Raw genomic sequence first — 17,199 nt, 5'->3', positions numbered from 1 at the left:
GAAAGTAATGATGCTAAATGCTTGCATAGCAAGGGCAAGCCAAGGAGAATGCAGAGTGAGGGGAAACGTGCTTGAGCAGCAGCAGCCTTTCACCCAGGAGGAGGGGTAGGGCTCCTCTGACAGCAACTGACAGGCTGAGAGTCATTTCAGAATGTCTCACTGCCCTGGCAGCTCAGGGGCCCATTACAGCTGAGGTGCTGTACCCATAGGAAGTGGTGACTGTATTCGTTGTGAAGTATGGACGTTGAAGAACTATAAATCCTTTTTGTCAGACTTACAGTTTCTCTATGAGGTGACTCTTCTGCTTAAGGTGCATCTTTTCTATTATGATTTCAGTTATCAACTTTAGGAATAAATCCAGAATTTGTTGTTTCACCCTAGAAATGTCTTGTGGATTAGTTCTTTATGTTACTGCTTATAAAAACGCTCTTTTTTCTAGCTACTGTTTTTCTTGGTTTCGTTTTCAAGAGAGATTTTTCACAACACTCCTACACTCCTAATAACACCGTACTATTGTAAGGTGTTATTAATTAAGTAGCACATATTATGTGTACTTTCTTGTACTTTTGTAAGATCATTGTTTGGTGTATTGGATATATTTACAGGTAAAGACAAATTTTGAAGATCTTTGAGTATTATCTGTAAATAACACTTAAGTGTTTAACTTGAGAGGCCTTTTATCCTCATACACTGTTCTTACTTTACTACACCATGAATTTCTTGAGGGCATATTTCCATAAATGACATTTCAGAATAAATAATATGTGGGAGTGAGTTGTAATCTCTGAAGCACTGATGTATTCAGAAATTGCAATGTAATATTTTTACACACATTTTTGGTAATGCATGGCTTTATATGTGTGTATATATATGTGTGCTTATTAAAAGAAAGCGACCAGTATCTTATTTCTGTAATGATAATTGAACTTTTTACAGTGCAGTAGCTGAAAAGTATAAGTAGGTGATAGTGAAGTCTAGCAAAAAACGGAGCTGAAAGAGACTAATCTCTTTTTGAACATGCATGTTAAGCTTGATTTATATCCTGTGTATTGGGATTTGGAGTGCATTGACAGCAACATTAGTCAATTGCTCTTTGCACACAAAAATCATGGCATGAAGGTATGACCCATTATGATTGCCTCTTTCCACCCCTGTGAACAATGGTGTTCTGCCTCTTTTTTTTCCCAACAGGTTATTAAAAACAACCTGAATCCTGTTTGGAGGCCCTTTAAAATCTCTCTCAATTCTTTGTGTTACAGTGACATGGATAAGTCAATCAAGGTAACATATATTAAATGTGTGTATAAATTAATGCATTAAAAGTTAAAATATGTAACAAGGGGAAGATGTGTTATTCTAGTTACTGCAGATTTTTTGTTTTAAATTTTAATTGAAAATATTAGGTTTCTTATTTGAAAGGCACAGATAGACGTTTTAGGGGAAAAAAGGAAAACACTGCACATTTGTGATGTATTGTGTGGTAGAAGCTGGTCTTTGCAAGTTTGGGAAACCAGGTGAACACAAGTATCTTTGAAACGTCCAATACAGCTTCTTATTTTTATTGTACAGTTATAACATAGCATTAGCTAATACTGGTGGTATTAAAGATACTGTGCACTGAAAGAAGCATGTTAAAGGCTAGAATGTTTTGTTCTATGTGATGGATCTTGTAATACTTTGTTATTGGTGCAACAGGTAACATTAATGAAATTTTTAATATACTGCCTGATAAAATAAATTACACTTAATATACTAGCTAACAGATGTGTGTCAGCTAGAACTTGTGAATATCAGTTTTTGCAGCTTTTTCTCTTTATATAAAACTGAATTTTCTGTCAGAAAGTTAATCAAACCTGTGAAGTAATAGTTCTACCAGGGTTTTAATGTTTTCTATTTTCCAATTTTATCTAGAATAAATTGTGTTTAACTAGTGAATATTTTTCTTCAGGAATTATCTTTAGGGGTGGAACTGAAGCTAAACAGCCAATTGAAATGCCATTTTATAAGCTATTATGATCATGTTAGAAACATGGTATTTTAGCATTTGAAAAAGAAATCTGAAAACCCAAATGCAGCAAACTTCTGTATTTGATGTTCTTCCTCTGGGAAGGGAAACTTAGAGCATGATTTGCATGTAATGGGTATTAGTCATATGGCTTGAGGCAGTCCTGGAAAATCCTTAACAGCCACGGGGATCTGGGTGTTACCAGCACCTGAATGGATTTAAATACATATTTATAGAGGAGACTAATGAACAACTTTACAAGCCCAGAACCTTCTTCCCTTGCTGCTTCTATGTTTTTTCCATCTCATTCCTTTCTGCTCCTCTTGTCCCCAAAACAGCTGTGATAGCTCTTACATCTCCATATACTATAAATATATTTCTCCTTTTCAGTAAACAGCCATACTAAAGCTATAGACCATTGATCTAAATGTATCTGTGTAGAGTTACTCTCAGCTCTGTCATCTGTTTTTTGAAATCTTACCTGGGAAGTGCAGGTTTATATCCATATGAAATAGACTTGACATGGAATAGTTATAGACTTGCAGACAGGCAGTTTGATTATGCCTTAACTTAGAAATGCAGGATCTATCACTTCAAACATTAGAATGTAGTCAGGATTGTATTATGGAATGTTATTGAAAGATTAAACAATGCCTTTAACACTTTTATATGCATACAGTTGCATGTGTAATGGGCTGTTTGGCATAGTAAGTAAAACCAGCAATTTTTCTATGAGTGGCTTTTCACCTCTTGAAAGGCTTAGTTTGTGTACGTCCAGCAGTGCACAAACCAAGTTGATCCTTTATCTTCTGGATTCATGATTATCTTTCATGTGAGTGTGTTTGCAGTCAGTGAAGTTTTTCTGTGTCTCAAATGTGAGTCTTTCATCTGGAGCATGCATGCCTAATTCTGCTGGGAAAAATATGTTCAATCACATTGTTCCCTACTGCTATTGCATGTCCAGGAGGGCATATATGGAAAGAAAGGAAATGCTTCTCTCTTGTCTGTAATAAATATTAAAAATTGGCTTAAATGGGTCAAACATATCAAGCAAGACAAATTTTTATGCCTTTGAAATAAAAAGGAGATATATTTACCAACTGTGCTAGCAGGTATCAGAACTATTGGGTCAGGAAATATGTTACATTTTAAATTTCAGTTACTGAAGCACTTTGCTGAGTATTTGATTGGCATAATTTATGGCATTCAGAAGAATTTACATAGCATTTGCCGTGAACATTAATTAGCCTGTTGGTTCTTTGGCTGCTTGTATAATTTAAGGTGCTGTTCAGTGCATGTGCATGCATTTTTTTATTTATTAGTGAATTCAAAATGTTGTAGTAGTGCAAACTGCAAGATAGAGGTATGTTCTGTGCAGTAGAACTCCCAATCTACAAATTATGTTTTGTGCTTCAATATTCCTGTTTGTTGTCAGAAATTTAATTTCTTTCAGAAGCTCAAGTGTGTGTTGAAGTTGTTTGTTTTGCTTTTTTATTTCTATCTGAAATGCTCAAGTAATCAGTTAAATTGATTCTTGAATGTAAGTTACAATATTTTTAGACTTGAAAGATGGACATGCAAATAGCTATTCAGTTTAAGCCATACATACTCTGAACATTTTTGTTGAAGCTTGCATTTTGATTCCAAGTAATGTGGGATACCTACTTGACTCTTGATTTATTATTGTTTCTATTTATCATCATCACTATTAAATTATTTTCGTATGTTTTTATTAAAGTTAGCTCTCATGTCTGTGTTGCTGAACTGAAATAAAATATCAGAAGTGGATGAAATTAACATAAGCTTTTATAGATAAATAACCAGCTTTTTATGTAGAAAGGTACATTGATCACATTTTCAAAGAGAAAAAAACAAACTGTTTTTCACTTCTGCCTTGTTTGGCAGATTGGGCTGTTAGAAGAGTGCATTGATTAAATAATAAAGCTTATCATTCAACTCTCACTGTAAGAAAAGAGATTTTTAGTTGACATTCAGATCCATGAAGTGTAGATCAAAGTTTAACAGATCCACTGCTTAAGTTTTCTAATCTTAAAAAATAAAAATTCATTTATTGTTTCTAGCTTCAGGGTTGAACCTTCATATGTTTATGAATTCTGTGTTATTTTGAAGATTAATGAAGTAACATAAAAGTGTTACTAAAACTCTTGTGATGGCTTACATAACTGATTTACTAAATTTTTAGCTGGATGCTCAGATTCATGATGAATGTAAAAAACCCTGTGTTGTTTTCCTACTCTTCCCAACACCCCATCACTCTCAAAACATAGTTCTTCAATATAATTGATGTTACTTGCTCATGTAAGACCTGACACTACTTAGTATTCTCATCTCTCCTTCACTTGAGTAGAAGATTAGATTCAAGACTGAGTGTATTGGCATCTACCCAATTTTAATGTTTTTTAAGTGCAACCCTATGCAGTTCTAAAACTTCAGTGCAAGAAAAACTCTGTGATATAAAAGATACAGGGATTGGGATGTTCAGGTTTGCCATTTCAGTGTTCATTGGTTTTTTAGGGCCATTTCTGTTACTAATGCTAAGTAATGCTGCATTTTAGGTTGAGTGCTATGACTATGATGGGGATGGGTCTCATGATCTCATAGGAAGTTTTCAAACAACGATGTCAAAACTGAAGGAAGCATCTCGGTCATCACCTGTAAGTGTTACACAGTCTAAGCTGCCTGGGTGTTCTTGATAAGCTGTTTCATTCATATTGCAGCAAAACCTGGGTCACCTGGCCATGGGTGACCTCCAAGTTGGGCTAGGCCACGCCTTGACATTGCTATTGTTGTTGAGGCTGAAACAGCATTTACATTGTTCATCCATTTTCCTAGGATTAGTGTTGTGGTTACAGTTTATTATTATGTGTCTAAATGTCTCACCATCAGCACAAAAAAAATTCACTAATCATAAAAATACAGAAATAAAAAAATTTGGATTGTCAAAAGACAGAATGCAGCACAAATTTAACTACAGCTAAAAGACCGAAACTGGTAGTATTTTTTCAAATATTATTTAATCATTTATTTTAAAATGTGGCACTTATTAACTATTATGTATACTTCAGTGAATATGAGAAAATTCAGTATTTACAACAGTGCACAAAAATGCAGCTATGTTACATTAGGTGGCTTTTTTTCTAAAGTGATACTACCCTTCCTGATTTTATGGACTATAATAGTTTCCAAACCTTTTAATAGGCAGAGTTTGCAGGGTTGAAGACAAAAGTTGGCATAGTAAATATAACATAAAAGTATTTGTTTTATGGATATGTGTGATATCAAGATGTTTTACCACATTTTCCTTTAGACCTGTAAAAACTCCAAAACTATTTCTGCATTAAAAATACTGGGATCTATGAACAAGAGTGCATGCTTGTACTTTCCTAATATTTTGAGTGTTACATTCATATTAAATAATAAAAATAATAATAATCCCAGCCACAGCTTCTGGAAACACTGATGCTTTGTTTGAATTGCTATGTCTTTACCAAAAAGAGAGCTGTTAGCAGAATCCTCGGAGGGAGAATGGTACAGAATTTCTTTCTCTGTTTGAAATACATTTGTCAAAACAAATGTGTTTGTAGACTTTTGGGTAAGAGAGGATTTCTATCTTGAGAATATGTTTTTTAATTGCTGGCATTGGGCAGGCTGGGTTTAATTTTGCTGGATTATGAAATGAACTTCATTTTTAATATAAGCCCAAAGTGTCAGTCCTGAAATAAAAGATTATTAAACTTGTTGCATAAATGATAATATAATATTTTTGTTGCATTTGTTTGCATTCATGCAGGTTGAATTTGAGTGCATCAATGAGAAGAAAAGACAGAAGAAAAAGAACTATAAAAACTCTGGCATTGTGAGCGTTAAGCATTGTGAGGTCAGTAATATATTCTGGAATTATTCTGGTTTTAAGTGTTAAGGTGTAACAACTCTTCATCCTTAAATTGTAAGAAACTTTAAAATGTCTGAAAGTTCCGCGTACAGAAAATATTTAAGGGACTCTGGTTTGTACAAGAAGACAAATTGAGAGCTGAATTCCATACCTGTCCCCCCTTGTCTCTTCACTTTATCTTGAGAAGAAAGGTCACTTACCGAATTAAGTAATTTCTGAACCACTGCATTTCCCAACTCGCTGTTTTGTGGCAAAGTGAAAAACTCTGTCATAATGTGTTATTTTATAAATGAAAGTTGTTTTGGAGCTGCTTTAGTGTATGTCTGTAGATTTGTTAAAGGCCTGATTCTGATGCTGTCATGCAGTCATACTGACTGTATGGTAGCATGTGTTGCAAGTATCTTGGTTACAGTGAGTGGGTGGGATAGCTCTAGGGCAAAACTAATGCTTTTAATGGGTAAAAACAACATATTTGGAACCTTAGAAGTTGCTACAATAATATTAGCTGGGTTTTGACTCCCATTGAAAAAAACAAAATTTCTATATTCTATTTTTAGATTATTGTAGAGTGCACATTCCTTGATTACATCATGGGTGGGTGTCAGCTGAATTTCACCGTAAGTTAAATCATTTATATGAATACTTTTTGAGTTTTGGAGCAAATTGAAATATAGAGTTGGTTGGCTGTGCACTTTATTTGATTATTGCATTTTCTTTTCTTGACAACTTCATTTTTGTTCTGTAGCATGGAGCTGGATGCTATTTTGCCAGAATGGTTCTAGTCTGTTCAGAAAAAATAGTCCTTACTTTTGGCATACTGTTCTGAACCTCTGGTTATGTTCTTTAGGAACTAGCTAAGTTGAGTGGATGGAGATCAGTGAGAAATTTACTGTTCTTTGAAAGCAACACCCAGAGGTCATCATATGGGTTAGAACCCTTAAGTTATGTAATTTGTGAACCAAATTCATCACAACTAACAGTATGATATCTTCACCTTATTAACATGCTTCATCAGCAAAGCAAAGAAGACCTGTTGAAGTCAGAGAGGCTTCTGTGGAGCCTGACTAGTTGTACTTCTGAGAAGAAAGGTGTGTGTGTATCAAGATACAGAATTAAATTAATTTGCCAGATTTTGAAGAGCTGCTGTGAATAGTAACTGAAAGTAAACACAGTGAAAGCCTGACAGCGTGCCCAGAAAAGCTGCAGATGCCCCATCTCTGAAAGTGTTCAAGTCCAAGTTGGATGGGGCTTTCAGCAACCTGGTCATGTGAAAGCTGTCTTTGCCCATGGCAAGGAGGTTAGAACTAGGTGATCTTGAAGGCCTCTTCCAAGCCAAACCATTCTGTGATTCAGATGAAAGTAATTTTGGCCCTTCTGGAGAGATGCAGAGCTTTTGAGGGTTTTGTTGTGACATTGTTTGAAGAATGTTAATATTCCAAGAAACCTGCATCTAAGTACTGTGCCTGTTTGAATTGTAGATATCATGTTTACTACTCTTTCATGGTTTTCACTTTGGCTTTGCCAGAGATAAGAAGCATAATTTAACCTTTAAGAGCAATGAGATATGAATGCTGCATTTGGCAGGTGGGGATAGATTTTACAGGCTCCAATGGAGACCCTCGCTCTCCGGACTCTCTGCATTACCTCAGCCCTAATGGAGTTAATGAATACCTAACAGCCATTTGGTCTGTCGGGATGGTCGTTCAGGATTACGATACGTAAGTGCTAGATTGGTATTTGGATCATGTTTTTACATATGTATAGACACTTGTGGTAGCTTTTTAAACCAGTGTTGAATATGCCTGCAGATATACTGGAATGAAACTTGTGAGCTAAGTTACAGAACTAAAATACCATCATATAATTGCAAGTATAAGTTTGTGTCTACTGCAGACCAGCAGGGCTTTTCATAATGGATGAAAAGAGCAGCATTGATTTGAATATATGCTTGTATTCTTGTATTCTTGCCAGTTCAGTGTTAAAGACTACTTTTGGTCCCAGAAACAATTGCAGTGAGGAACTTCTGTTTAATTTTGCCTCTTAAATAACATTTTTAATGACGAAAGGCAGCACTGATAACTACACTTACTGAACTATGGCAGCTTTTAATGGAAGACGCTGACTTTGTTTTCTTTAAAATCGCCTCTTTAGAGATAAGATGTTTCCAGCCTTTGGATTTGGTGCACAAATTCCTCCCTCCTTTCAGGTAATGGAATGTGTAAATTCACTACCTAAGACAGCTGAAAGCTCTTACTTCAGAAGGAGATTGTATATGCAGTCCTGACTATGTTTTCTGTGTCTTCATAGGTATCTCATGAGTTCCCAATAAATTTTAATCCTTCAAACCCATTCTGTAATGGTAAGTCTGAGAAAGTAACATCAGACCTAGAGAATAAAATTCCTATGTTGACAGCATCAAGACACTTGAAAAGTGAACTGAAGCTTGTTGTTGTAATTAATTACTTCGTTTCGTCCTGTAGCAGGAAAAAATTTTATAACCAATTTCTTACTTGGGTGAAATTGTATTGCACCTGTCTTCTGTAATGATTTATTAAAGAAGTGGTTTAAACAGGCAGCGCACAGGGCTGGGAACAGTTCTCTTGTGCTGTCAAGACACTTTATGCTACTTACCTGCTGGTGTGGAGTTGTCTGGTTTGAGTTTGGTGCTGCTAATGCCTGTTCAGTGTGGCCTCTCTGATCAGACTACCAACCCCCACAAGCTGCCAGGTGAAGAGAATTGCTGTAGTTATTTCACACCCTTGAGCATAGATTATTTGGCCTGTCTATTCACTCAAGGCAAATTGTGTTATGTATGTGCCTTAAGTGTTGGTCAAACTGAAAGCTTCCATCGCTCATGGCTTTTTTTTCCCACCATGGTTTGTTTTAAATCTTTGCGAAATCACCTCAAGTAACTGATTTATACAGCTTTAGAAAAATCAGGCGTTTCAAAATACCCTAAATCTAATATTAAAAAAAAAGAAAGATCTGTTTCTGTTCTCTAGGGATCCAAGGCATTGTTGATGCATATAGAGCCTGTCTTCCTCAAGTGAAGTTGTATGGACCCACAAATTTTTCTCCAATTATAAATCATGTGGCAAGATTTGCTGCTGCAGCTACTCAGCAGCAAACAGCATCTGTAAGTTCTTTATGGTACTCTCTGTGTTTCTCTACTTTTTTAATTTTCTTCTTGTTTATAAATACTTTTTTCTCTTTTAAATTTGTGAGTGTATTCATTTGACAGTTGGCCTTTACCTTGTGAATAAATGCTTGTTACCCTTAAAACAAGAGAAAAACTAGTTGTTTTTTGCAGATTGTACATAACAGTCCTCTTAACCAATTAACTAAATAAACTCTTCAGATTTGAAATAGAAACTGAAAAGTACATAACACCTTTATGGTATCTTCTGTTGAAAGCTCTTGCAGTGTTATACAGTTGCTAAAGTCTAATTTAGGCCTTTGTATCTAAGACAGTGATTCAACCTCAGCTAAGAAAAAAATTCAACTAGCCCTTGTTTCACATTAGATAGCTGGAAGAGATCTTTAACTAAGGTAGTGAAGAATTGGATGGTATAGCTCCTGACACATAGGTACCAACACAGATAATTACCTGTACTATAAAGGTTTAGGTGCTGTATGGGCTGTGCCCTCCTTCATATTAACATTTTATACATGAGTTGTTGACCATATTAAAAATAGAAATTCTGAAGACCAAGTCTTGAGTATTCAATCATGTTGGTAATTCTTGTAAGTTCACAAAATCCTAAATCACGGATGACAACAAATACTGGTGTATTTGATGTCATGTAAAATCAGGAAATAAAATTAGCTATTTAAAATGTAAATTTATCTGTAGAAACCAATTTGAAAAGGAGCTATGGATTTTCATATGCCATGAGGCTGCTAAAGTTTTACCTTTGCAGATTTTCACTAGTAGCTGTAAAAAAAAAAAATATGTATGTATAAATATACGTATATGTATGTATGTCTATATCTTAGGAAAGGAGCAAACCTCTTGTTGGTTTTGTTTTTGTTTGGGTTTTTTTTACTTTTATGTAGTATGCCTAGCAAGAGATTTGTTTTTCCTGCCTGAAAGGATGTATTGAAGACAATTTGCCACCTTGACATTTAATACATATCATAGTGATTTGGGGTTGGCTTTTGATTCTGATGCTGGTTTTTTTTTCCAGTATGGAGGAAGTATGAGAAGAGAGAAATAAATTCAGTGTGATGTGCTATCCTGCTACAGTTGCTTATAACTTTCTGTGGTCATAACTGCTTTATAGATGTTCTTGCTGACATGGGGGAACAGACTAGCAGAAAGCAGGGAAAAAATGTGATACCTAAACAGACAAGATAAGGGAAGAACAATTATTTGAAGGCAGATAAAGGCAGATGGGAGGGAAAGTAGTGAAGAGAGACTTCCAAGAATACTGGGAGTGTCTTTGGGTCTTGAGTTTATGCTCTTCAGTAATCATATGAAATGAAGTGAGGGAAGTCTGGAAATTCAAAAAGCATTCGCTAATTTCCAGACTTGGTACTTCTAGCTCATTTTTGGTGCTCCAATCCAGAACAGAAGCAAGGATGCCAACTTTTAGAAGCCCCAACAGAATAGTGGAAGCAACTCAGGTAGTAGTTAATTAAGTTACTGATGTACTACAAAGATACCTTGATAATTAACTTCATGAAGCAGCTAGAAAACATAATTAGAGGAATTTGGAAATGGCTTGTTGCCTTCTGATACAAGGCAGGCGGCCTGGTTTCAGGAAACAGCACGGCGACCCCCTTCCCCAGTGTCGCTCGGGCCTAAGAAACACGCTAACACCAACATGGTGGACGGTCAAAGGCCTTTATTCTCTCTTCTCGTGTGGTTTTATAGTCTAAGGGGCTTCTACGTCAGGTGAGGGTCTGTCTTTACCATCTATGGTTAGTAGGGATGGAAAGTTACTGGGCAAGTGGAAAGTTACTGGCATCTGGTTCAGGGGGCTGCATTCCTATGTTAATTTTCTTATCTAAGGGGACAGGGGCCCTGTCTTCCCGTAACATCACGAGATCTTCTGAACGCCAGGCCCTATCTGCTACAATGGCTGTGTGTTCCAACACTGAAAGGTGTGATTTAGGACTTTCTGGATACAATAAATGAAGTAAAGGGTAGTGTTTCATAAAGGTATTGATAGACCAGAAAAGAAAAAAAATACAAGTTTCCAAAGGTGTTACCTTTCCAAAACCTCAGTGAACTGCCTTCTATCCCAGAACAAACAATGGGAAAATAGATTAACTGTTGGTTTGTCTGGGGATTTTGGAGGAAAGAAGGGTGATACCACTTACCACTGGAGTTCTGAATGGTGGCTGTTTATTGACACCTTTTTTTAAAAATATTATATTGTCCTTACAAGTTTTTTCAGACTCTGCAGATGAAGCTTGACCACAAATTAGACGTTTGATTGTAAAATTCAGTGAGCACACTAAACATGCCAAAGTGACAACACTGTGTAGTGTTGTGAGTTTGTATGTATGTGTATGTGTGTGCATCTGTATGTGGGTTTTCTTAAGTGTACATGGCTAAATGTTTGCTATTTCTTTGTCATAACACAGTGTTTATTGGTTTGACAGCAATACTTTATACTTCTGATCATAACGGATGGTGTGATAACAGACCTTGACCAAACTCGAACTGCCATAGTTAATGCCTCAAAGTTGCCCATGTCCATTATCATTGTTGGTGTGGGAGGAGCAGACTTTGATGCCATGGAGTTTCTCGATGGTGACGATGGAGTTCTTAGGTCCTCGTCAGGAGAACCAGCTGTCAGAGACATTGTCCAATTTGTGCCATTCAGGAAGTTCCAAAATGTAAGTAATCTTACTGATATGCTTAATAAATATTGTAGAAGTATTCTGGGCTTGCTAGGATGTCCTGCATCTAATCCTAAGCTTTTCTGTGGGGTATCTAATATGTACTCTTAAGACAAGTCTTTATCAAATACAAAAAAACCTCAAATCCCTCAATTTCTAGTTCCAGCACTGCATTTCTGGCTAGTTTCTGCACCTGAATGACCCTTGTAAACTCCCTCAGACATGATTAAACGAATGGATAATTTTTTTCATTTGTGAGGAAAAACTTACTATTTCTTTTTTCTTACGGCAATTTTTATTTTTATTGTGGATGCCCATTTATGAATGTGAATTAGTCTCACAATTTAGTGCAGTATTAAAATTCAAGGCTAAGTTATAATCAGGGAGGTCAAAATCAGTAGAAACTCTGTGTGATCATGGTAGTAGTGGTAGTTTTCAATTTTCATAAAAGTAAATACCAAAAAAAGGTGGTGAAAGAATGAAATTCTGGTATTCTTTAATTTCTGTAAAATCCAAGAATGTATGTGTAGGCCAATGGAAGTCAAATTTTAAGCATCATAATGTTGAAAATAGTTGACTTAAATAAAAACCACCAAAATTTCCTCAGGATGGGCAAATAATATCAATATTTTTATTTCCATCCTAATATATATTCTAATTTTGTTTCATGTCTTAGTATTAACTTGTTAATAATACTCCTTACAACTTCTAATTTTGCTTTTATATTTTTACTTTTAATAGAAATTCTTAGTTTAATCTGAGTAACTCAGGCAAACTGAAATGAGAGAGCAAAATCAATACAGAATATGCTTATCAAGTAATGCACTTGGATGTAGATTAACTAGGGTCATTGCTCAGTATATTATATATTCAAATGCTTTTAGTTTCTAGAGAAAGGGATTTTTTTTCTTATGGATATTTAGTCTTACAGTGAAAACAGTATCTACAGAAGAGCTGCTCCATAGAAATACTCATAGCTGCTCATCCATAGTTATTGTGGATGAGACTTGATGCAAAAGATTGCAGATGATTTAGACAAATCCCTGAAGGGTCATCTTAAGCAGATATTGGAAGTATGTTTACATGGCTGAAGTCTGATATCTGCACTGCATATTTCGTGTGACAAAAGGTGTCTTCAGATATGGCAGCCCTTTACTCAGCTCCTGTTGCTTCAGGTGGCACAAGACAGCCATCTGATTCATGGGAACAAGAGTGAGAAGGTAAGAGGGAAGCTTCCGTCTGTCTGTCATACAAGGGCACTGTGTAAATCCTCTGTAAAATGTCAGACTTTAAATTGGCCTCCTAGAGGAGGTGCTTATTACTTGCCTTAGAATCTTCATTAGCAGTTGGTGGAAACTGAAGCTTGGTGTTCTTTTTTTATAAGTCTCCCAAAGAAGCTCTGGCTCAGTGTGTCCTGGCAGAAGTCCCTCAGCAAGTGGTGAACTACTTCAGCACCTACAAACTTCAGCCTCCTAAGAATCCTGCTGCAAAATGAATGGGCTGAGCAGAGGAAAGACTTTGTGCTTGCCTTACTTGCTGTATCTACAGACTTTGGTTCTCAATATACTTCTGTATATGTGTACTCATGCCTCTGTATCATAATGCCAGATGTTAGCTTTTGCCTACAAATCACTTTGCCTACAAATCACTTTGCCAAGTGTGCCTTTTAAGGGCCAAAATTGTAATGGTATTTAAGCTTCAAGTTGATTTGAGAGAGTGTGCTTACATGGATGCATTTGATTTTGAAAAGAGTGGAAAAAAGAGTTTCTATTAAGCCACCATAACACAATTTTGATACAGGTGTTTCATTTTCAGACAAGTGCCACAGAATGTAAAGGCCCTCCTTGCACAGCTGTTTCTTCTTTGCTACTTCAGTGCCTTTGGGCAATGCCTGGGATTCAGGGCTGTGTGAACATAAGCCAAAGAAGTCATTAAATTATATATTCTTTTATACTATGCCTTCTCTTAAAGTAGTATAGGAATAAGTAGGATGAATTAAGGTAAACCTCTGACATCTCAGCATAGTAGTACTGGCCTATGAGGCTACTACTGTAAAGGCTGTAAGTGTTCCAATGTGCAGTGTTCTGGAAAATGGAAATTCCAGATTTATTTTGGTAGGGGTTTTGTTTTGGGGTTCCATACCCCCCTCATAAAACAGTCATGACTATTGATATTTAAAGGGCTTTTTGTGAAGTAGGAATTTGGTTTTTACTTTAAAAGTTTTCTCTGATTTAGAACTGCATATTTTGAGGTAAAGTAAGTTCTTCAAATTACTACTTGTATTTACTTTTGTCATATTTTGAGTCATTTTGCTTTTCCATGAGCCCACTAATGAAAAGTGTCTACAAAAAACCCGATATTCCCTTTTTCTCTCCTTTTAGGAAGACTCAAGAAAGTCAAGTCTCTCAAGCCCTAATCCTATAATCGTACTGCATTTCTCTAGGGCAAAACATTTCTGATTTATTTACTTGGGTTGAATTTTCCCTTCACCTTTTATACCAAGTGTAAATCATGTGTTTGCTTAGTGAATAAATGAAGGTTTCTTGACCTCCAGCTGCATACTGCTTGCTGAGGATCTCCTCTGAGCCTGTCACTGTGTGTAACATAAGTGGATGGAAAGGTCACATTTATCACTTCTGAAATGCCGATCTTGAACATTAATTTTGCAGTTTCACCTTTGAAGTGGTTTAGACATCCAACTTATCTCATGTGGATGGTCTGGCTGTGGCTGTAGTATGTAAGAACAGAATGGGCTACTGCTAAATTTAGCACACTTGGACACTCAAGATTTCACCAGGTCATAGTGTATTTGACTTTTAGCTGCTGGAGCTTCTTAGTGTGCTGCTTTTTTTGTTTTGGCTTTTTTTTTTTTGTGTTTTTTTTTTTTGGGGGGTTTTTTTGTTTGGGTTTTTTTGTTGGGTTTTTTGTTTGTTTTACATGTATAATCCTGTAGAAAGTCTGAATTCACATTAATGTTGATGGGTGAAGGATATATCCATTGAGATTATCTTACACAAGACATACCAAATGCTTTGTAGACAGTTGATGTTTATCAATCAATCATGAATGGATATATTTTCTCCACTCCGTTTTTCTTGGTGGAAGGGTATCCTAAATACTATCAAGTAGTGAAATGTTAAGGAAGAAGTTTGTTTCATGTTAAGCCAAGCTCTTTCTTTTTTTAAAAATGTAATTCATATATTTATGTAAAAAAAAAATCTGTAATCATCTTTTTATCAGTGTAGTTAAAATCTGTTATTACTTTATGTATAAATTACAAAGAAGTGTGGTATCACATATGCAACTCAAAATATTGAGATCAAGGAAGTTACTATAATAAACCTAAATCACACTGCTGCAAATTGAGAGTGAATGATTTTGGAAGAGTAAACTGTTTCACAGCTGTCTGCTTCACGTATAGAGAGAACTGGATGCAGTATTAATACTTTGCATTAATTGTAGTGGATGATAGGAGTACTACTGATAGAAGTACAGGATACTACTGAAGTTCCTCTGAGCTGTCTGCCAAAGAGAAAATGCTGCACCTGTGTTATGTGTTACCAATTCCATTTTAAGTTGCCATGGAAGTGCATTTAAGTGTGTTAGTATGTATTACTATACTAAGTATCTGCTGCATGTAAAAGAAAACTTGTTGTTCTGTCTGTATTCTATACATAAATTCTGAGTTTCTATGGTAGAGATTTCATTACCTCTTACTAGAGAATTGCTCCCATGTTCCTCAAGCTTAGGGAGTTAAAATAGCATGTCAACAACATCTAATTATCAGTGTGCCCTATTATTTTTAAACTAAATGTTTTAGACAGGACCGTGGCAAGAACTGGTATAACTTAGAGATGTGCAGCTAATGCTGTTGAAAACTTCCAGGGTAGGCTGAAGTGATATTTTGAGTGAAGAAATGCAGCAGTTTGTGAGTCAAGGGGAAGGGGAGTTACTGTGCTGTTTTGCCATTTTTGTTTATTTTTACATGTTACAAGTGCACTAATAGCTTTTGGGTGACAAAGCAAAATGTTGTCCAAGTTTTGTAAAGTGAATGTGCTCGTAGGTCACTGGCACCACCTTGTGATAAAAGTGATGTATGGCAATCTTTGTCATCAGATACTTTTTGCCTTGTATTGGTCATAATATATACATATGTACAGCAGAGAGCTCACCTGTAACCAGAATTTTTTACTTTTATATGTATTTCAGTTCTGATAAAGTTAACTGATTTACAATACCTGTGCATTAAAACTATCATTTCAATATACTGTTCTGTGGTGCTTTTGTATTCAGCATGTCCTGTGTAATGCTAAATGCTGCTTTTGTGACTCCTATGGTAAGTATGCCACAGATTTATAACAAGTATAAAAGGGAGAGGAAAAAATGCCTTTCCACTTAGTGGTAATGACTCTGCAGTTTATTCTTCATAAAGCATCTTAAACAGGCTTCTAGCAAGAAGGGTATTCTGAAGTTGGAGAGTTTTAACTGTGACTGTTTCCTATTCTGTGCCACATTAGAGTTCTCCTATGCATGTTATTTCATACAATTATTCAAAACGTTTTTTCCCAGAACAATCTCTACATTTTAGTTAGAGAGGCATAGAGAGATGGTTACTTGTAATTTTCAGATACCTTATCCTACTTTACCCTTTAGTTTCTTTACATTCAAATGTAGCCAGATCTGAGGGACTGAATTAGGACACTAAGATACAGGAGCCAGTGTTGCAGTGGAATGTGATGCCACACAGAGACAACTGTGACACTGGAAACTGCATCTTCTAAGTGCACCAGAGTAATTCATTCTGCTTCTTCACTAATCAAGAATCTACAGGGTGGAATTAGTTCCTGAAAGAATTTATTACATCTTGCATCTTGCAAGATGTAATAAATATACACCTTTCTCGTATCATTCTGTCTGGTGAAAACCATACAAATAGTTGCAACTTTGATTTGTGCAGCCTCCTTGTGCCTGCCAACCCTGAGAATGGAGGAGTTGTGGGAAGAGGAAAATACCCCAATAACAGAAAAGTAGGATGTCACAGAAAGCCAGATGGATGTTCTTTATGTGTGGCCACTGTCTTCTGCACTGATAGTGCAGAAGAAACCCTAGTTTCTTTTGGGTCTAAGGAACTCAAGAGCTGTACATAACAGTAGTCTTGCAGATAGAACTGTCAAACTTTTCTTCAAACCTGAGCTGTAGCAAAGCAGCAATTTGTGGGAAGCTCTGTCACTGCAGTGAAGCACTTGGTGCTGCAGTCTCAGCCTTTACTTTGTAATTTATGTCAGTGTGTGATTGATAAACTTAAATATGTGCACGGAGAAAACGTTCAAAATTACCTGGTAGCATTTGTGCAGGCAGAAGGGAATTGGTTCTTTTCAATGAGAGTGAGCTTTACTCATTCATATAAAGATGCTAAAATATGGGGAATATT

The 17,199-nt window shown here is 36.0% G+C and overlaps 1 protein-coding gene across 2 annotated transcripts in view; it reads left to right on the top strand.

The window, feature by feature from the left end:
* The window catches only part of CPNE3 (copine 3), a 29,425-nt gene extending 13,394 nt beyond the window's left edge, over positions 1-16,031 (top strand). For both annotated transcript variants that reach the window (XM_005479528.4, XM_014272097.3), the window contains exons 8-17: positions 1,192-1,281; positions 4,582-4,680; positions 5,817-5,903; positions 6,476-6,535; positions 7,503-7,636; positions 8,070-8,124; positions 8,226-8,277; positions 8,921-9,054; positions 11,529-11,765; positions 13,153-16,031. In XM_005479528.4, coding sequence (XP_005479585.2) covers positions 1,192-1,281; positions 4,582-4,680; positions 5,817-5,903; positions 6,476-6,535; positions 7,503-7,636; positions 8,070-8,124; positions 8,226-8,277; positions 8,921-9,054; positions 11,529-11,765; positions 13,153-13,263 — 1,059 coding nt within the window. In that variant the 3' untranslated portion in view covers positions 13,264-16,031. The remainder of the gene's footprint in view (positions 1-1,191; positions 1,282-4,581; positions 4,681-5,816; positions 5,904-6,475; positions 6,536-7,502; positions 7,637-8,069; positions 8,125-8,225; positions 8,278-8,920; positions 9,055-11,528; positions 11,766-13,152) is intronic.
* Positions 16,032-17,199: the final 1,168 nt, after the last annotated feature.

The sequence above is a fragment of the Zonotrichia albicollis genome, chromosome 1 (genome assembly GCF_047830755.1).
Source record: "Zonotrichia albicollis isolate bZonAlb1 chromosome 1, bZonAlb1.hap1, whole genome shotgun sequence".
In the NCBI taxonomy this organism is placed as follows: Eukaryota; Metazoa; Chordata; class Aves; order Passeriformes; family Passerellidae; genus Zonotrichia; species Zonotrichia albicollis.
The sequence above is the reverse complement of the archived record's forward strand: the minus strand, read 5'-3'. Positions and strand labels throughout refer to the sequence as shown.